The sequence below is a fragment of the Oryx dammah genome, unplaced genomic scaffold, assembly GCF_014754425.2.
Source record: "Oryx dammah isolate SB20612 unplaced genomic scaffold, SCBI_Odam_1.1 HiC_scaffold_3, whole genome shotgun sequence".
NCBI classification, from domain to species: domain Eukaryota; kingdom Metazoa; phylum Chordata; class Mammalia; order Artiodactyla; family Bovidae; genus Oryx; species Oryx dammah.
Genome location: NW_024070187.1, coordinates 11,967,662 through 11,989,449, shown reverse-complemented (window position 1 = coordinate 11,989,449; position 21,788 = coordinate 11,967,662). Strand labels below are relative to the sequence as shown.

Below are 21,788 nucleotides of genomic sequence, written 5' to 3'. Positions count from 1 at the left end.
TTAAGCACATGGATTTATTTGGTTTGGTTTTGTATTATGAGGATTCATTGCTTTCTCTTCTTACCTTTGTGTACTTTGAAATAATTAGTACTTTGCCATTTTATGATCATTAGAAACCGTTTGCACAAGAAGATTTCACATATCATGAAATTCTAATTGTTGTGGATTTGTTTTTGATTTAGAAAGGTTGGATTTCAGATACCAATGGTAAATACTTTAAGCAATCATAAGGTAAAAGCATGCTTTTCATTTATGCGACAGATGAATAGAGAATGGACTCTGATTAGATGCAGCAGACAACGAAAACTCAAACTTTGCATGATTTAAGTTGACTGTGAGGGGATGATGACCCTTTGAATCATGAAAAAAGGAAACCATAAATGGCTTTGAGAAAAAGCCTCTGGTCTTCGAATATCTCTACAATAAAGACTATTATCTTAAATTTGGATTATAAAAAATGTCATGATACCATGACCTAAAATGCTGCCCATCAATTAATGGAAGGTAAAAATAAAAGGCAAAATTTTAGTCTGTGGGAGTATTATCTGAGTTTACTTAGTGGTAAGCAGACAGAAACTTTGCCCAAAAAACGTATATACATACTAATATAAGGTACACTACAACTATGTACATTTTATTCTTCCTTCTTCCAGGGTCACCAGGACCAAGATAAACGTTGTTTCTGGCCATACGGAAAAAAACCGGGATGGTCCGATCAACCGGTGATCTAGATCTCTTTTGAATCTTGGAAGTGATTTTTTGCTACGTGACTCAGAAGTGATCTTATACTCCCACAGGCAATATTAGGAGGTCCTAACCAATTACTCCACTTCTCCATCCCATTTATGATTTTTCTGCTGTTTGATGAGCAAGATGTTTATCTTAGGGTGGGCAGTATCCTCTCAGACAATTTAAGAGGAAAGTCATAAGATTACTAGAAATCAGTAACTTATGCAATTATGTCCAATGGCTAGTCTTGATTAAAGAGATATGGAAGCAGATGGTTTCCATGATTTTTATTAAATGTATCCCCCCATTCCATTCCAGAAATCAGGCAAACACACAGTTTAATATGATTTAAAATGTAATAGTTAACTTGTGCTGTAATCAAATATTTGGACAATTGACTGTCTTTCTTTGGATGATCAGTACTGTGGTTCCTCTCCTGTCATGGACAACTTTTGGCCATTCTGTTTTTGACCTTCTATAGATCAGCAGGATGAGCAGGAACGGATTGAGGAAAGGCTGGCATATATTGCTGATCACCTTGGCTTCAGCTGGACAGGTAAAATGCATATGACCCATTTCTTCAACAAAACCTGCTTGGTTTGAATGACATAGTTTGCATCAGCCAAGTGTCATTAACAGTGAAAAAGGTGTTTTTTTTTCCCTTTGAAGAAGACCACATGGAATAGTGAAAAGAATGATAAACTGTGAACTCAAAAATCCAGGGACTGCATTAACTCACTGTGTGAACCAGGGCAAGCCTTTTATTGTCTCTGGAATTTTGAATAATAGAACTTTAGATTGAGAACAAAACAACTCCCACCACCCTCCTTTGGATATCTAAATTTTGGAGAGATTACTGTGTTAGATGCAGTTGTCATAGAATTTAATTTGAAATTCAACCAGAATTTAATTGGAAATTCAATTTGAATTTCTTGTTTTAGATACCTTGTATCAGATATTTTCATTGTAAACAGTACTAAATGTAACTTCAAATGAAAGTTAAAATACATATAAATGAGATGTTCACTAATTTTCTGAGAAATAGGAATGTTTCAGTTTAGAAATTATATGTTAAATAATTTTTTTGATGCAAAGTAAATTCTAAAATCAATGTGGCTTATTTATAAATCAGGATTTAAAAGGTATACCCTTTCATCTTTCCTATGATATAACATACTAAAGCAAGATTGTCAGGATTTTTTTTGCTTTTTCCTGGTTTTTTTTTGGTCTGACTTTTATGTCATTTGTGACTACTTAACTTAAACAGTATAAGCGCTTCCCTGGTGGCTCAGATAGTAAAGAATCCGCCTGCATTGTGGGAGACCTGGATTCGATCCCTAGGTTGGGAAGATACCCTGGAGAAGGGAATGGCTACCCACTCCAGTATTCTGGCCTGGAGAATTCCATGGGCAGAGGAACCTGGCAGACTACGTAATTGAAACATTATAAAGTTAATATTAAGCTCCTTTAAGTTTCTTAAAGATTTAGTATGAAGTCATAATACTCTTAACAAAGATAATTGATAATGTAGAATAAATGACTGAAATAGTTTAAAGTAATTTAATAATACTGATCATATTTATTTAATTGAGGAATTTAGAGGAAGGGAGGATCTCAAAATATCCCTAGTTGACTTATTAAATAGGTAGCATTCCGAATTATTTACTTTGCCTTTTAGTATGTATGTATGTACATGTATGTTAAATGCAGTGTCTATTATAGTTGGTGAAAATTCAAACCTTAAAATCATATGGAGTGGTATAAAATGTAAATAAGTCCCTCACACTGCCTACATCTTATCTTTGAGCTCCATCCCTCAAGGGTAACTGCTAACACTTTCTCATGTATTCAGACAAAATCTGCAGTGCTCACGTCTATGCCTATTATTTAAAAAATAAAGCTGTGTCGTTAACAGTATTTCTCATACATAATCCATCAGCATAGAAATATCTATGTAATTCTTTTAAATACATATTTAACTCCACTGTGTAGGAGGCCGTTTTATCAATGGCCTTTGTTGATGGATGCCTAGGTTGTTTCTTGTTAGTGGCAGTAAATACCTTTGTGCACTGGTAGTTTTGTGGCTGTGTCTACAGGGCATGGGCTTCTCTGGTGGCTCAGAGGTAAAGAATCCACCTGCTAATGCAGGAGATGCAAGCAGTGTGGGTTTGATCCCTGGGTCAGGAAGATCCTCTGGAAAAAGAAGTGGCAACCCACTCCAGTATTCTACCTGCAGAACTCCATGGATAGAGGAGCCTGGCGGGCTACAGTCCATGGGGTCGCATAGAGTCAGACACAACTGAGCACGCACGCACTGTAGGGCATACCCCTAAAAGGAAAATTGCTGGGTAAGGATATGTATATTTTTAATTTAGAAAGATATTGGCAAATTACCCTCTAAAGAGGACACCTCATTTACACACACACACACCCCTGAATACGTTAGCATCCATGCAGAATGTTAATGGTATAGACTTTAAATAAGAACTTTGTGGCTTCTTCCCTAGGTCAGTTAATGCTTCCCAGACCTTTTATTCATATGACATAATGTTATAGAAAAGAGTTTATCCAACCACCATAATACAGCTTCAACCAATATTTATCCAAGTACTCAGAAACAGGATTTATAGTATTTGAAAATTACCTAATTATGATTAAAAGTGAGACGTGGTCTCTTCTGTTTTCACTCATTTATTTTCCATTATCTTGGTTAAGAGTATAAGCCAGTATTAATGGTCTCTTCTCAATTTTGGAATTAAATGGGCCTGAATTTACATATTTTTTAATCATTGTGTCAAACTCACTTTTTCCACTGTGACAGAGATCAATTCTAAACCCAGTTGTAAGGAAAATACCTGGAATTAGTGCTAGAAGAACAAAGGCATATGAAAGTCTTTTCTAATAGGAAAACATCAAGGAACTGTTACAGCAGTACAAAGAACACATCATTTGCAAAATCACAAGATAAGGTGTTGCGACTCAAACTTTGAAGTTAATGTGTTTACAAAGAAGTATTTTCTCTTCTAGAGTTAGCAAGAGAACTGGACTTCACTGAAGAGCAAATTCATCAAATTCGAATTGAGAACCCGAACTCCCTCCAGGATCAGAGTCATGCACTGTTGAAGTACTGGCTAGAAAGGGATGGGAAACATGCTACAGGTAGGTGGGAGCTCTAACTAAAAGGCGGCAGGATGGAGGTGGCAATAAGCCTTATCCAACGCCTTTTATGCCGGGTGCCACCAATCTGAAGAGCTGCTATACGCAAATGAGAAGAAGTGATAACACTTCTCAAATAACCACGTTGCATGAAACTCCTTGTACTGTGTTTCTGTGAACAGCATTAAGTAGTGAAAAGTGATCCTAGCACTGGTTGCTAACAGGAATCTTATTTAAGGAATCCTTAAATTTTCTAAATATTGAGAGCAGACACTTGTTTTACTAGTCATTGTTTTATTGATGGTACATTACATTCAGTTCCTGCTTCCTTTACTCCTAAATAACTAAAATGGGGGAAAAACGTCAAGTGGATATTCTGACCACATCAAATAAAATGGGAAGTAGCCGTAACTGCTTCTTATCCTTCAGCTGGTCTAAATTTGCTATTCCCTTTAATATCTCTTTGAAGAGATATTACCTAGAGACTTCCAGGCCACATCTGTCTTTCCTTCTCTTACCATTTTTCTCGACAGGATTGCCAGAAAATAAAAATAGAGAGCACCCAGTTAAATTTAAATTTCAGGTAGTCAACAAATACTTTTTCTAGTAGAAATATATCCCATGCAGTATTTTGGCTATACTTTTACCTAAAAAATTGTTTTTTATCAGATGTTCTCATTTGACAGGACCTTCTACATGTTGTCTGCTAACTGCTGTTAGGGCTTATTACCATGCTGTGTCACCCATTTTCTGTGTTTGTCTTGTTTGTTTGCTTACAAAGATCCTTAGTTGGGCTTTGGCCGTTTGGGGTACAGATATCAAATTTTTAGTAAATTTTTTCCTATACTTAAAATGTATCAACAAAAAAATTCACTAAGACAACTAAAGGAAAGGGTTTAAGAGACTAACCCTCTGATGTAATCAATGTTTTTTCTTGAATATCCCAGATACCAGTCTCATTGAATGTCTCACCAAGATCAACCGAATGGATATCGTGCATCTCATGGAGACCAGCACAGAATCTCTCCAGGAGCGCATTGGTCACAGCTATGCAGAGATTGAGCAGACCATTACACTGGACCATAGTGAAGGTCAGACAGCTTGTGTGTGTATGAGTGTCTGTTATGTACGGTTAATTCAGGCAATGGGACCCGCCATCTTCCTTTCTCAGAGGGTTGCCTATGGTCTTCGGTCATACGTTCTTCTCCTCACTACCCTGAGACTTCCTTGCCCACTTTTAGGTACCCGAATACTGCTCATACTTTGATATTTCCTCACCATCTCAGTCATCGTGGGCTGCTCCAACAGAAAACCATGATCTCCAACAGAAAACCATGGTAGCTTAAACAGCAGAAATTTATTTCTCTTGGTTCTGAAAACTGCAAGTTCCAGGTCTGGGTGATAGCATAGTCAGGGTCTGGTGAGGGCCCTCTTCAGGGTGGTTCATGGGCTGTCTTCTTGCTCTGTCCTCACATCAAGGACAGCCAGCTCTCTAACCTCTTCTTATAAGGGCACTCACTAATCATATTCCTGAGGGCTCTCCCCTCATGACCTAATCCCCTCCTAGGGATACATTGTCCAGATACCATCACACTGGGACTAGGGTTTCAGCACATGAATTTGAAGGGGACCCAACCAATGTTCCCAGGTGGCTCAGTCGGTAAAGAATCTGCCTGCAGTGCAGAAGACACAGGCAGGTGCGAGTTTGATTCCCAGGTCAGGAAGATCCCCTGGAGAAGGGCATGGCAACCCACTCTAGTATTCTTGCCTAGAGAATCCCATGACCAGAAAATCGGGTGGACTACAGTTCATGAGGTCACACAGTTGGACAGGACTGAAGCGACTCAGCGTGCACACATGGACACAAATAGTCCATAGCAACTGTCGGCATGGGTGATCGCCCAGTGCCCTTTCTTCAGCTCCTTGGTGGTACTTCTGCTGCTTGTGTCTTTTACTCTGCCTTAGTAACCCGTTTCTATGCCTGCACCCCAGACTGAGTCCTCAGTGACTGTACTACTTCCAAGTCCTAACTTGAGGTGTTATACTTGCATCTTCTTTTGCTTCTACACAGTCATCCTTCAAACCCACTGGACCTCCAGCCATTGTTCCTACCTCATTTTTGATATTAAAATTTCCCTAATTTACCCTCATTCATTTCCATTCTCACTGACTCTCCTTCTGTCTGACTCATCACTATTTTTGCATTTTCTCTTCTTTCAAGCCTCCAGTATTTCTCTTCTTTTCATTTTTTCCAAACTGACCATAATGCACATTCCTTAGAAAAAATAACTATAAACAAATGTCCATATCCATTCACCACAAAATCTCCCAACTTAAGTGCATCTCAGTGCTTATACTCTACCTTCCCTGCTGGATGACATGGCCTTGCTTTGCTAAAACCATCATCTCGTCTTTCATACTGGATTTCATCCCCTTTACCAGCTATGGGCTTCTCTCCTGCCGTGACCCATTCTGTCTTCCTACAACATGCTCTAGAGCATTACAGAGTACTTCATAGATCCCAGCTTTAAAAGACAAAGCAAAGCAAATATCTTCTTTCACCCAACATGTCCTCCTATATGACGGTTCTGTTTCTCCAGCCATTTCATGGGAAGTCTCTTTCAAAGAGGAGTCTAACTTTCCCATCTCTGCTTTTTCTCTTCCTGTTCTCTATAGAACTGTCTCTAGAATCCACACAGGCCATGTGTGGTCATCACCACTCAACAGAAAAGAATCTTGCAAAATTCACCAGTTTCTCCTCATCACCAAACGCACTGAGCAACTCAGTCTTCATCTTCCTTTCCCCGCTTGTAACATTGGACACAGAAAATTAATGCCTTCTTCTCCTTCTTAAAATGATACCCTCTCTTCTTTTCTTCCCCTGTTTCACAGGGTAGTCTCCCTCAGTGTCTTTGTGCAGTTTACATTCTGTAAACTCACACAGTAGCATGTATTATTGTCAGCGGGAGCCTCATAGCTTGTCCTGTCTCCCTTCCCTCCCCGTCTTTCCAAGTCCAAGACACCTGACTTCTGGGCTGCTCCCTGAGCGTCTCCATCTTCTCAGGCTTCTAGGCTCTGGTGCTTTTTGTCTCCTCCGTTCTGAGGTATTCTTTGCTCAGATCAACAGGTACCTTTTTCTCTCACTTTATTCAGGCCTCTGCTCAAGTATCAGCTCCTGAAAGGAGCCTTTTCTGACAAGTTTATCTGAAATACTGGCCCCGTTTCACTCTACTTTTCCCCTGGCTTCCTTGCCCCGTAAAAGTTATTATAAATCTATATCCGCAGAAATGCAAGTTCAGTGAGGCTAGAAACTTTTCCTGTCCTGTTTACTACTATGTATCCAGCATCTAAACAACACCTATTAGATATAAAACTCAACATATTATATCTGTTGAGTGAATAGAGAGATAGATGAATGTCAGTCACATCTCTGCCAAAAAATTTTTCAGTGACTCCTTATTGCCTTTGATATAATGAAATTCCGTGGCCTGGCCTAAGAGACCTTTCATAAAAAGACTACTAACCTCAGAGTGTTTGTTTAATACACGTTCATACTTGCACAGCACCTATAATAGTTCCTGTGCTGTGCTAAGTCGCTTCAGTCGTGTCTGGTTCTTTGCGACCCTATGGACTGTAGCCCATCAGGCTCCTCTGTCCATGGGATTCGCCAAGCAAGAATACTGGAGTGGGATGCCATGCCCTCCTCCAGGGGATCTTCTAGATCCAGGGTCCAAACCCACGTCTCTTATGTCTCCTGCTTTGGCAGACAGGTTCTTTACCACTAGCACCACCTGGGAAGCCCATAATGGTACCTGATGTGTAGTATAAATATTCAGAATGTGTTAGCTAGTAGTAGTAGTATTTTTATTACCATTCTTATTAACCGTCTTCTTACTACGTAGGTTTATGCCTTGACTATTGCAGTTGATTCCTGCTTATCTTTAGGTCCTAAAGATGTCCCACCCTCTGCATTTCCTTTCCTGATTCTTTAACCCTGTTGATGAACTTCCCTGGTAGTTCATCAGCTAGCACTGGTGGCCCAGTCACTGTGCATTTTCATATTTCTTACTTGCCTATGCTTCCCTAGATGGTCAGTGTTAGATGGAAAGCAGACACGGTGCCTCTATCAACTTTGTAACCATGAACCTATCACAGACGTGGCATGTAGTAGTTACTTAATAAATACCCACTTAATGTAGTTAAGCTTCAATTAAACACTTACTTTGAATCATTCTCCCCTCTAGGGTTCTCAGCACTCCAAGAGGAGCTATGCACTGCCCAGCACAAGCAGAAAGAGGAGCATGCTGCTTCTAAAGAGGACGAGGCCTCTGACCACCCTCCCATCGTCTCGGAGGAAGACATTTCTGTTGGTTACTCCACTTTTCAGGATGGCATCCCCAAAACTGAGGGTGACGGCTCTGCAACAGAGCTCCTTCCCCAGACTCACAAGGAGCAAGTTCAACAGGATTTCTCAGGGAGAATGCAAGACCTGCCTAAGGAGTCATCTCTTGAACAGCAAGAATACTTGTGAGTTCCAAAAGAAAGGCTGTGTTGGGTCAGTCCAGAGATGCCAGCCATCGTGGCGAGGGTGCCAGCCATATCCAAGCGTAAAGCGTTTTCAGATAGTTCTCAAATGACCCCACAGATAACAAATGCCAGAACTAGAGGAAAAGAAGCAAGATATTTAATAGACATCGTGTGACAGCATTGCACGGCACAAGTCTGCTTGAACCAATTTCCAGTTCGGTGACCTTGGGTGAATGCCTAAGCCCTTTGAGTTTCTGTTTCCACATCTATCGATTATGATAATAATATCCACTTTATTCACCTCACAGGGCCAGAGGTCAAGGGTGTGTCTCTGAAGGCATTGTTGACGCTGTAGACCGTGTAGTCATGACTTATGTATCTGCTGCACCTCACTTCTGTGTGTGCTTGCCGGTTGTGTTCTGACTGGTGCAGAGTGTGAACAGGGCCAGTGCAGGAGAAGACACCATGTGTATTTCAACAAAGCTATGAGATGGCTGACAATAAATATAGAAATGCCACACAAATTACACACACAGATTGAAAGACCATTAGAGGTTGGAATGGGAATGAAGAGAAGTCGTCTAGAGAGCTTCTGGATAAAGGAAGCTGCAGAGTGCAGTGAGCTTAGAACTCAAGCTCTGGGCTTCCTGGAAGCAAAAGCAAAAGCAAGAGAAAGTTTCTTAAATGACACTTGTCTAGAAAACCAACCAGATCATGAGAAAGGCAAGCATGTCCCCGCCCTGAAATGTGAGAATAGTGTGTCAGGAGGTTCTTTGTCGTTGAGTGAGCTTTATGCTGAAATCACTGGATTTGGAGAAGAGGGTAAAATGGGCATTAAGATGACCTTGCCTTCCACAGAGCACCGCCTTCTCACCCACCCGCCTTTAGATTGTAGGGGAGAGCATAAAGGAGAGGTCAGGAAAAGACAGAAGGAAGAAGGAAAAGATGGGAAGCAAAGAGGGACTATCAGAAAAGCACTCGGGGCATTTAACATCTATTGAGTGACAGAAAATTATAATAAAGTAGGGGAACATTTTTTTTTCTTTTAGAAATTGAGATGATAGGAACATCCCTGGTAGTCTAGTGGCTAAGACTCCATGCTCCCAATCTCTGGTCAGGAAACTAGATCAACTAAGACCTGGTGTAACCAAATAATTTTTTAAAAAAGAAATTGCAATTATAAACATTGCATTACTTAAACTATATCAATAGAAAAAGTTTCAATACCAAAAGATCTTATCAAGTAGTAACGATTTTCCAGAGATATAACAAGAATCTCCCTCTATTTATGATTATGGTAACTATATTTAGCATGGGATTTATATATTGCTTTTTAAAATTTTTGCCAAATTTTGGTCTTGCTTCAGAAGCCTTATAGTCCATGGATCTTTCTTATATAAACCTCCTCAGATCATCAATATTACCTTGAGTTATCAAAGAAAGATGAAATTATTTATTTATTAATATCTCATTTATTACCCTACTTTGTAGAGATTAGGAACTGGTAATACATTTGAGAATAATTTTTACCTTTTTAAAATGCATCTTTCCCACTCAATGCTACATCAATATGCTATAACTATATTTTACATACAATATTTGTTCACAGTTCATTTCTTGGCCAAATTTAGAAAACATATTTATACTTCCATGGACTATGAAGACAGATTTCATCTTCCCTTCCTTCAGTGGGAGCACAAATGCCTGTGTTCTCATGGTATACTGGGGCTTTTCCATTTCAGCGTGACAACCCCAGGGACAGAAATGTCAGAGACTCAGAAGGCCACAGGAACATCGGGCTCCCCCGCCAAGACACCCGAGGAAATTGTCACCCCTCCCGAGGAGGAGAGGCTGTATCTCCAAACCCCAACATCGAGTGAGCGGGGAGGCTCTCCAGTTGTGCAGGAACCTGAGGAGCCCCCCGAAAGCAGGGAGGAGAGTTCACCTCGGAAAACCAGCCTCGTGATCGTGGAGTCGGCCGAGGACCAGCCTCAGGCCTTTGAGAAGCTTGATGAAGATGCTGCTTTTCAAAAGGTAAAATCTACCCCTCTGTTTCTTTGCCCACGTGGAACAAAGCTCCACACCCCTCTCCCATGTCCATTTCTCCAGTGACCTGTTTTTCTCACAGAACAGCTTGCCAAATTAATTAACCTGGGCCATGGGAAGCCCGCCAATCCCTTTTAAAACCTGAGAACCCGTGAATCTAGAAAAAGAGTACTACGTGGTTCTAATTCTAGCTCTTTGACCATCAGCCCCAGTTTTATGGTTGGAAACCCTTTTGCTATGAAAAATGAGCATTGGGGTGAAATAACATACCTGATATTACCTTTCAGAATTAGTTATCTTACAAATAAAGACGACTAGTGAGGGGAATTTACCGAGCATCAGGTAAGCTGGCCAGCCTTGGGAGAGTGCTGGAATCTGCCCTCTTGGCAAGTCTGTCTGTGCGGTCAGGTGATAACAGCACACCAACTGTGGGTACTGAGTGGGGTTTACCTCCCAAAGCAAATGTTTCTCATTAGAGGAAGTATTACTTCCAAGTGAGAGCTCCTATTTATTTTAAGAATGACCCAGAAAAAGGACATTACACCTACGTTGGTGGCTGGTTCCAAGTCAGAAAACCAATAGCAGCATGAGGACGCGTCACTGTCTTTTCTTTGTTTTTAAGTGAGGTTTTGATATTGTGAAGAGAGGTGGAGACCATCTTAAGAAACTGAGTTGAACCATTTATTCTCAGAACACGGTCTGAATGGTTCATATCGCTCCCTCCTCAGAACTCCTGGATCAGAATGAACCCAGGGAGGGGAAAGGACAAGAACCGGCATTTTCAGTGGCTCCCTGAAAGAGTCACACACATACACACACACACAAGTGTGAACATCTTTTGAATTAAACTTAATATAAATTAAATTAGATATATTTTTCCTTTTCTGGATTTAAAAACATTTTATATGTCAGAGTGTTTTTAAAGCATGCATGTACATCTTTTAGGAAAGAATGTTTTATAAAAGAATTAAGACTCTGGAGGGAAAATATCTTTGGGCTTAACGTCTACATTTGTTTTTGTTCACTCTGAGTGTGATGTCTGCTGGCAAGATTTATCTAAAATCATAGTTTAAAATTAGGGGAGATCCAGGCAGATAAGAACTGCTCCAAATTTTGGCAGCTATTTTAAATAATGAATTCATCCCATGAATGGATGCTTATTCCAAGTTTGCCTTTGTACAGCCTTTATTCATCTCTCAAGTTCTTGGCTTAAATGAATTTCTAGTAAAAATGTTTCATAGATGCTGTCTGAACTTAAAATTTGCCAATTTTAGTCTAAGAATCTATAGGCTAACTGAACTGTACACTTGAAAAATTATCTGGATAATTCATATATTAAATCTGTCCTATGCATATGAGTGAATTTTGATAAATTGCCCTATATTCCACATTATTTATATGGGGCTATTCTACTTATTATTGATGAATTTCTAATTCCTTCTCTTAAGCTTCCTGTTTTGACCCTTTTCATCTCATGACCCTCACTTAAGAGTCCAAGTTCAGTCACTTTTCTTACTGACCATATTTCTAGGCAGCAGATTCCTAAGTGTACTTAAAGTATAATTTGGCTTGGAATTTACATGTTTTGCTGCAGCATGAAAGAATATGGAAATATAAGTGAAATTTTAAAGTATGTTGACAAAATTTAGTTGAGTAATCTTTTCTATTTTTCAATAGAATTTTTTAAAATAGCATTCCATTAGGAAAGAATGAGTCAATATATGGCTCCCAAGAGATATGTTTTCATCTAAAGTTATGATCTCAGCTCCAGCTCTGGCTTTGGGCCAGACCCATAAAATTGGATTGGCCTCTGCACCTCAGCTCCTCTGCACACAGAGTCTAATACTATTCATATCCTGTCTTCCTTGATGGCAGGGAAACTCACTACTGGCCAGATAATAGCTACAGGAAATTTTGGCTTCCTGCAGAAAGTTCTTCTACAAGCATAGGCTATTTCTGTGCCTTTGGTGGGTCATTCCAAGCCTGAGCCCAAGAATCAACAGCTCACAGGTGTTTTTTGAGCTGCCTGTGATCTGTGCCTGCATCAGGAGTTGAAGTCCAAGAAGAGTGGGCAAGTTGCTTCTTTCTTCTGATGTACTTTGACAGATGGGTGCTCAGGCCACTCTCAGAATTTCAGATTTTTTTTTTTAAATTCAGTAAACAAAAGGCTATATTCTCGCTGAAGTGTGAGCTGAGCAGGTGCCTTTTTCACCCCTCCTGGCTTTTCCACCGAAGCCTTCACGAATAGAACTTGTAGAAACCAGTGTGAGCTAAAACAGAAACCTGTAGTGAAGAGACATTCCTTAGCATGATAAACAGAAACCCTGCTTCCATGCTTCCACCAGGAGCTAACAGAGGAATTAGGTGAGCTGGAGGCCAGCTCAGATGAGGAGGCGATGGTAACAACCAGGGTTGTCCGCCGACGAGTGATTATTCAGGTACCAGTTGTTCCGTTACTGCACGTCCAGGACACTTCTGTCCCCATAAACCTTTGAGAGTGACCAACCTGGAGTGGAAGGCTTGGCATGCTCCTTAGGTAGTGCATGGCCTTCAGAAAGCAGATCCTTAACCCTCCTAAGTTCTGTTTGTAAAGAAATGCAGCAGTAATGATATCCACAGCCTCCCTCTGAGAGAACGAACAGCAAGAGCAAGATTTAGCATCTCCAGCTCCACCCACCTCACCTCTGGCTGGTCTATTTTTGTTTGTTTGTTTGTTTTTTAAGTTTGAGCTAACTTTGGTCAGATTTTCTAGCATGTTATTACCCACCTTTTTTTTTTTTTTTAAACTTACTACTTGACAGGATTTGGCATCTCAGCAATGCTTCTCAAAGCTCCTTTAATTTTCTAATGTTCCTTGCACTATAAGCACTTGGGAATAGTTCTTCAGCACTGATGTCAAACACAGAAGTGACCCTTCTCTCTCAACTGTGTAGGGAGATGATATGCCTGACATACCCCCGGAAACAGTCACAGAAGAAGAATACATTGATGAGCATGGACACACCGTGGTAAAGAAGGTATTATCTTAAGTATCTTAACATGATTGATTCAAGTTTTCTGTCTAAACGTGTATCAGTACCCTGGCACTGTCGCTTAAAAACAAGTTACATGAATAAAATGTCTTCTAGGTTACTAGGAAAATCATTAGGCGGTTCATCTCCTCTGATGGCACAGAGAAAGAAGAGATTACCATGCAGGGAACACCACAGGATTCTATCAGCGTTGAAGAAGGGGATGGCTATTCCAAAGTCATAAAACGCATTGTATTGAAGAGTGACACCGAGCAGTCAGAGGTGAGCCCATAACGTCTCCAGAACTGACTTCATGGAGAGGTGTAAAATAGAGCTCACAAGAGATGAACGAGATAGTTTAATCCTGTTGGCCTCACTTCTCCCCTTTATAAGGCAGTCTGTGTTTAGTTACGCATTGATTTTTTTTTTTGTCTTTGTGATTTGGAAAAATTTTAAATAACCACGAGGGAGATTTGTAACCACTGTACTCATTGTCTTTGGTCCTTTTCGTTTCCACTCTCGCACTAATTCAGTTGACAGCAGCAGACATCCAAAAGTCAAAATTTAAAAGACAGCAATCCTATTAGCTGGCAAGTGGTAGATTCTGAAAAAAAACTTGTGCAAATGCACTGTGGTGCTGTGCCCAGTCAGTCACTGCAGCCTTCTCTAGGCCACCTTTGATAAATATTGGATTTCTAAACTTCTTTATTTCAGTCACTGAAACCAGGATCCAGAAACTCCCTTGATTTGTAGTTGCATTTCTTCCTGTTTTACTTCCCTCTTTCAGAAGCGTATTTACTCTCTTTGACATGTAGTTTGGGACATTCTCACCATCTTGCATCCATTCACATCCTCAAAATTTTATTATTATACACACGAGGTTCTCTAAAAATCTACATTTTCAGTTGCTCGTGTCTCTCTAAGTTCCTTCTTTGGTGGTTAATTTTGTCTTCGTAATGTCAGAACAACCCATTTACACTTGGGAAAAGAGAGTTCATCTGCAGGGCACTGTGTCTGCATTGCGCTTAGCAGCCATGAAACTGACTTCCTCAGTCATGAAACTTCCTGATCAACCTCTGTTCAAGCAATGAATTAAGCAGCTGATTTGGTGCTGTGTCTATATAATCATAGTCATACATAGATGTTACCAACTGATTGTAGTTTTTCTCTGCTTCTTGTGGACAAAATGCTGTTTTTAAGATACACCATTGTAGTATGTGGGTTTTGGCCTGGAAAAATTCATCCTTGTTACATTTTGGTCATCAGAAACTGTGTATTGTGTGTCCTTCATTCATCAGGTGACTTTGTCTGAGCCCAGCATTTTGTCCAGTACCTCACAATTTCAGGCTGAACCAGTGGAAGGCCGTAGAGTCAGCAAAGTTGTTAAGACAACTGTGGTCCATGGAGAGAGGATGGAGAAACATCTGGGGGATTCTAGTTTAGCCACTGATCTTCCTTCAGCCAAAGATGACTTTGAAGAGGTATAGAAGCATCATCACCTTGTCTTTATGTGTGCTTTGTGTCTGAGAAGAAAATGATTTATCATTGTGTCATTCCATACCTGTATTCATGGAAGGATGCAGAATAATTCAAGAGCATAGAATTCCTATTTGAATAATGTGTATAGTGAAATAACTTTCCTCAACTTGTGTTCTTTTGAGCCACCTGAAGAGTTTTTAAAAATCCATAAGACCAGGATCCACTTCAGCTCATTCTGGATCAGAATCTCCAAAGTGGGGGCATGATGGTACCTCTTGCCTAAAAGTCTCAGAACTGACTTGTACTTCCAATTAGTAAGGGAAAGAATTAGATATTGCCCCTTATTTTTGCTAATGGATATTCTCAGATATTTCCAATGATAAGCATTAAAGAAGATTCAGATATCTTTCATAACCATAAATAAATCAAGCATTTATCATTTAAGTTCTGATTTTCAATAATTACAAAATGGGTCCACAGTGATATCCATAAACACTTACTACAATACAAAAACTCCTCAAATTTTGAAAACCAAAACAAATTTTTTAAGATAGTAACAAGCTGGTTTGGCAGAAAATCTTAGTGTGAACTGACAAGGAATTGTAATGACTTGGAGTCTTTTTTATTCCAAAAGAATGAATGTTTGTGTTTTGCTATTGATATATTAATAGATGTGATTTCAGGATGCTGTCCCTAACCCAGCTGAGATATTAGAATATACCGTGTATACCTCATATTACCTTTCTAAAATCCAAAAACCTGAAATTTGAAACACATTTGGTCCCAAAGATTCAGCTAAGGGCTGGTGGGTATGTGCAAAACACATCTATGAAACATTCTTTGCTATTGAAACATTTTGAAGTTAAATGTTATGTGTTGCTGCTGCTGCTGCTAGGTCACTTCAGTCGTATCCGACCCTGTGCGACCCCATAGATGGCAGCCCACCAGGCTGTCCCATCCCGGGGATTCTCCAGGCAAGAACACTGTAGTGGGTTGCCAGTTCCTTCTCCAATGCATGAAAGTGAAAAGTCAAAGTGAAGTCGCTCAGTCGTGTCTGACTCTTAGCGACCCCATGGACTGCAGCCTACCAGGCTCCTCTGTCCATGGGATTTTCCAGGCAAGAGTACTGGAGTGGGGTTCCATTGCCTTCTCCAAAATGTTATGTGTATGCCCTCTTTTATACCCACAGTATGCATTGAGATTATATATGAATGCATTAGGATATTAAGAGCATACTTTATTTATAATACTTTTAGTTCTTCACATTTTGACAACTGGTGACCTTGAACTATCAAAAGAAGAATCACCTGAGTTATACACTTTGGGCTTTATTTGTTTGTTGCTTGTTTTTGCCTCTGGTCATTATTGATTGTATTTGTCATTAAAGTCTGCATTGTAGAAAGGAGCAGGGTGAGGCAAGGAGGAAGTTAGAAATCAACCAGTATAGGCAGGGACAACTGTAAAGTAGTTGAACAAGTCTCCTTCATGAATGGAAGAAATTTTACAGACCTGTTAAATAAAACCTGATCCTTAGATCTGCTCCTAAGAATTGCTTTTCTTTATCCTTTCAAGCATGTATTTTTATATTGACTATCCATTAAGCAGAGTGGTAGATTAAGTTCAAGTCTATGGTTTATGATGGACTTTGTCTTGTTCTGTTTTTTCCTTATTTCAGGCTTTGAGTTACACAGGTAGCCACATGAAAGTCTACTCCCCCAGTTTAGTAGAGAACGAAGTCCTGAAAGAGGATGGATCAATAATTAGAAGGTTTGGGTTAGCATGGGGTGATGCTTTGCCAACTAACACTTTTTAAAAGTTTTCTAATTTTAAGAAAAGATAAATAGAGTCCGCACATCTACCCTAAAACCCTTTGGGAGCTACAGACTCACCCTGCATTTTAAGACTTCCGTCAAGTGACACATCTGTCTCTGTGTCATTCCTAAAGTGTTCTCCTGATGCTTTAAAAGTAATACTCAGGTGCTTCCCTGGTGGCTCAGTGGTGAAGAATCCGCTTGCCAATGCAGGAGACCTGGGTTCAATCCCTGGTCCAGGAAGATCCCACATACCATGGAAATGAAGACCCAGCACAGCCATAAATAAATGAACAAATAAAAAAATTTTTAAGTAACACTAAGACATGATAATAGATGACTGTTAGACAGTCCCTTCCTAGATTTCAGCAAGTCACCAGTTTCGCTGGGCCAACCATCTGGGATATTCCATTGTAGAACAGAGTAAGAGGAATCCAATTAAATTGCTCACAAATTAATCTAGCTGCCTTCAGCTCAATCTTAGTAAATCATTCCTTTGATGGGTTTTTGTCTTTAACAAGCTGTTTCATGATCCTGCATGTAAGTGGCAAAAAACATGAGCATGAATTTGATACCCATGAAGCTGAATGTACCTAGTGAGGCTGAAACTGGGGGCTGTAATAAATTCAGAAAGTATTATAAAAGCAGTAAGCAGCTCATATCTGTGCATATGAACAAGGATTCACTCTGAGGCTTTCTGGTCTACCCTCATTCCCATCGCCTGTTCGATGTGTAAACTTGGGCACTGTTAACCTCACTTCTTTCTGGACTTCTAGCAATGCTGTGTGTATTAACAAAATGTTCTCAGCTTCTCATTGAAGACACAGTGGAAATTGAAGTTACTGCTGTGCTTTTCATTTCAGTGAAAAGAAAAGAAAGATTGTCATTTATAGTACTCTACAAGGCTATTTTTAGCCTGTATAGAACATAATAATTAGAGCAGTGAAATTAAAGGTTCTGTCACAATTCCACCCTCCAACCACATGTGAAAAACAGCCCCCAGCTAGGAATTTAAGAGAGAGTAATTGCTCACAGAACTTTAAAAATGCTATATGAATTAAGGATATAGTGCTTTTTATACTCTGAACTTTTACGTCTTTTTACTCAGTTATTCATATGGGACCACATAAACCACACATACCCTAGCATCATGAGATCTTAAGATGGAATTAGATTGAGACCAGTTCATCCAAAACTGTCAGTGACAGCTGGTGAATTTAAAGCCGGGAATATAGACATCTCAGTCCAGTCCCACAGCTACTTAGTTCATGGAAGTCTATTTGTGATCCACAACACTTTATCTTACATGTTGCTGAAGACATTTGATCATACCCACTGCTCCCCTGATAGGCATACAGTTCATCCCACTGTTTGAGTTGTATATGTAAGTGTATTCATAAACACAGTGATTGACGTATGTGGACACAAGACACCAAGCAGTGTCCTCTGATAGAAGCTTAACCCCCAACGCCAGCGCCCTAAAGGTTTATGCTAGATCTTGGTGGTAATAGCCAGAAATTTGCATTTCGGGCGAAAAAATATATATATGGATGCTGAATAGTTATAAAACAATCTGATTTCAACCACTGGCACCAAATTTGACGTTTTACTCAAAAGGAACAAATGAAAGTTTGCTTTCAGATACAAAGTAATTCAGGTAGACTCAGAGGAAAGGGGTGATAAGAGAACACAAGAGAAGGAAGGAGACAAGATGTCCAAAGGTAAGCCGAAAGTGTTTTGACTGAAGTCAGCCATTTAAAAAATCAAGGTGTTCTTGACAGATGTGTAGAGATGTCAGAAGGAAGAATAATGCTTAAGTGCAGCCCGTGGGCAGAACCCTCAGCTTCTTAACACTAGGAATCTATAAGGAAAATACTGGGTAAAGCTTCAAAAACTGATACTTCCAATGCTGGTATAAAGTTGGTCTCTATGGCCTCATGGTTATAGATTCAAATCCTGAAATCTTTGATTTTGGGCCCTGCTGTCTAGTAGCTGAGCTATTTTTTTATTTGGAGCATTGCTTAAATTCTCTGAGATCCAGTTTCCTTACTTGCTATTATGATAATAGTACCTGGTCCATAAGACATGTTCACCACTTATTTGTGGAATGAAAAATTGTATTTACAAGTAGAGAGGGAGCAAATCACAGTGTGATCACTTTGCAGCAAGGATGCAGGAAAATAATCATACCAATATAATCGTACATCGAGATGAAGCAGTGCCCTAATCAAAACAGGCGTGATTGTACGGTTAGTTCTTAAGAGAATCATATGAAAGCACCATTTAATTTATTTGAAATATTTCTTAAAGTTAAAAAAAAAATACTCCTTGTTCCAGAATACTTTTTAGAAATCTCATGAGTCATTTAAATAGGAGAGCCGTGTTTAAAAGAAAGAAGTGCAGGGATGGCGTAGTTGGTAACCGCCCAGTACAGAGGCGTCGACAATAAGTACTGCCTTCGTGTCTTGGGTCCCCTCATACCAGGTAGTGGCTGCCTTTAGCAGTAAAGAAAGAATGTAACATTCTCTTGTCTGCTTTCCTCCAGGACAACAATGAGTAAAGCTAGAACCCAGAAGAGGGCTGTGGTGAAGGACCAGCAGGGAAAACGCATTTACTTGGAGCACCTGGAGGATGTCCCAGAAGCCCTAGACCAGGATGACCTCCAGCACGACCTCCAGCAACTCCTCCGGCATTTCTGCAAGGAGGACTCGAAGCAAGAGGCCCAGTGAGGGGCTGCCCAATTCTCACACCAGAAACCACACCTTCACTCAATATGCAACGTCCCGTTTCATTAGAGGAGTGACCTCACTGGCCTGATTAATGGGATACCCTGACATTTCACTTTTAGGAAACATGCGGCATTTGGTTTGAGTTTTCCCCCATCCTCTTTAACTGTAAGCTAATTTGTGACCAAAGATAGCATCCCTCACTCTGGATGCTGTATCCACTACTCTGTTGTGTCTGTGCTGACCTGGGACCTGGCCACCTCCATTGTTCTTCTTGGCTTCTGCACAAGCTCCATGAAAACCCATTCAATGGGAGAACTTCACCTGCAGACCTCTTCAAATGATGACACATAGGAATCCTTCCAAGAGATACCCGTGTACGATGTATATAGCTAATGCTCAGATGAACACTGTATTAAAATTAAAACCACTGCCTATCATGACTACACTGGGCATCACGGAGTAAAAGGCCTCTAGAGGAATTGCTGAACCATGGTTCATTAAGATATTGCTAACACAATCGAAGCACTTCAGACCTACCATGTCCTTAGAATTTCCAGAGTAGCCCTGGCTCCTAGTTAAAGATGGGTTCATAACCTTGAAGAACTGTCCTAACTAAGCACTTATTGCTGGTGCTGGCCAGCCACGATTTATGACTCTCCAGCCGTCATCGAGGGTGGGGAGGCGGGGAGCCGAGGCAATGACATGAAGCAGTGAGGTGTTCAGTAGCCAGCAGCAGCATCCCACAGCTGTCTAGCATCTTCAGGTCCTTTAGATTTGGGACATGTTGGCAGGGTATTTTAAAAAGCTATAACTACTGTAGTTTTCCAGTTTTCATTGCTGCTTTAGCAAACCATGCTGTCTTATTGGTGGTACTTTCTCCTGGCCACTGCACTGTAGATAATTCATCAGAAACAAGATTTGCCCAACACAAATGGTTGAACTCCTTCACCATGTTGAAGTGGTTTCTTCTTTTTTTTTTTTTTCCTCTCCAGGTTTATATCTTCTCTAATACCTGCATGTAGCATTTAAGAATCAAACCACAAACCCCACTTCTAATCACATCGATGGTTTTCATTCTTTTTACCCTCAGCAAGCACTTTTCACTTTTCTGCTAGGTCTGTTTTTTAGCTTGCAGACGAGATTGAGAAATCCTGAAAATTTTGGTTTGGGTTTAAAATTTTTAGTTTATTTATTTGAAATCCGAACTCCCTTGGAAACTCTGAAGTGCATTTGTGCACGTTCCTGTCTGTCTGTTTCAAAGAAGGGACTTTAATCATCTGAGTGATTTCCATGCCCTGCTCCTCATTCCTCTAGTGGTTGAAGCTGTGTAGCATTTTAACATATATATATTCACAAATATATTCATATAAACAGTATACATTTTGACTCAGTTATTTGTTAAAGAAAAGTATATTCAATGAAGATGAAATTTAAAAATTTTAAAAACTAGAGTCTATCCTCCAGGGATTGAACATTTTCCAATTCTATCTGGTCTTTTCCTGTTGTGCGAAAATGACTCATTGTTCCGAATGTCAAAAACAAAGATGACAAACAATGGTACTTCATCGTTTCAAGTAATGTTGCCAAGAGAGAAAATTTCCTGGGAGGGAGGTTTCCCACAAGCCAAATCTCCTAAACCTCAAATGATAGCACTTTTTGGATAGGAAATAAAGCATTCTTTGGCAGCCAAAATGAGGGAGGCCAGTGGTGAAACTTTTTGAGCACACCATGGCCTTCTTGTCCAAACCTTCACTGGAGCTCAAGAAAAGCATTTCTGTTGTGTTATTTGCAGTGCAGATAATGTCTGTGTAACAACATAATGGTTATTCACCTTTTTTTTTTTTTTTTTTTTGGTTTTGATTTTTGCTGTGTAATCGAAAAACTTGAATACTGTGAGAAGAAGTGAATTTTCAGTTGATGAATCAGCATCTTGTTCCCATGGTGATAACACTAATTGAATATATCTTTGAGGGCATGTATTAGTTAACGGAAAAAATACAACACTAACAATACATAGCTGCAATGTGTACAATGGCTGATTTAATTAAATAAAATGTACAAGTGTTAAATGTGGCAACAGTGATTTGTTGTTCGTTATTACTCTCCTTTGATTCCAGGAGGTTACAGATTAATATTAAAGAGATGAAATAGATGTGAAGCCTGAAGGAAGACACAATTTGCTTTTGTTCTTGTTTGGGAACTGAATATTCTTCATGCCCAGTGCTGTTAAGCACTAGGAAAAACAGACTGTATTCTGTCCTGAAAGAATTTTTATTGTTATGCAAAAGGAGAAAAACTGA

The 21,788-nt window shown here is 39.8% G+C and overlaps 1 protein-coding gene across 11 annotated transcripts in view; it reads left to right on the top strand.

Annotated features, from left to right (window-relative positions):
• Positions 1-21,562, top strand: part of ANK2 (ankyrin 2) — a 251,354-nt gene extending 229,792 nt beyond the window's left edge. For 5 of the 11 annotated variants that reach the window (XM_040237434.1, XM_040237432.1, XM_040237433.1 and 2 more), the window contains 11 exons: positions 1,211-1,285; positions 3,757-3,888; positions 4,833-4,976; positions 8,130-8,412; positions 10,155-10,446; positions 12,804-12,896; positions 13,392-13,475; positions 13,587-13,751; positions 14,768-14,950; positions 16,624-16,715; positions 19,305-21,562. In XM_040237434.1, coding sequence (XP_040093368.1) covers positions 1,211-1,285; positions 3,757-3,888; positions 4,833-4,976; positions 8,130-8,412; positions 10,155-10,446; positions 12,804-12,896; positions 13,392-13,475; positions 13,587-13,751; positions 14,768-14,950; positions 16,624-16,715; positions 19,305-19,488 — 1,727 coding nt within the window. In that variant the 3' untranslated portion in view covers positions 19,489-21,562. The remainder of the gene's footprint in view (positions 1-1,210; positions 1,286-3,756; positions 3,889-4,832; positions 4,977-8,129; positions 8,413-10,154; positions 10,447-12,803; positions 12,897-13,391; positions 13,476-13,586; positions 13,752-14,767; positions 14,951-16,623; positions 16,716-19,304) is intronic. The other 6 variants (XM_040237440.1, XM_040237438.1, XM_040237439.1 and 3 more) reach the window with 2 other exon arrangements.
• Positions 21,563-21,788: the final 226 nt, after the last annotated feature.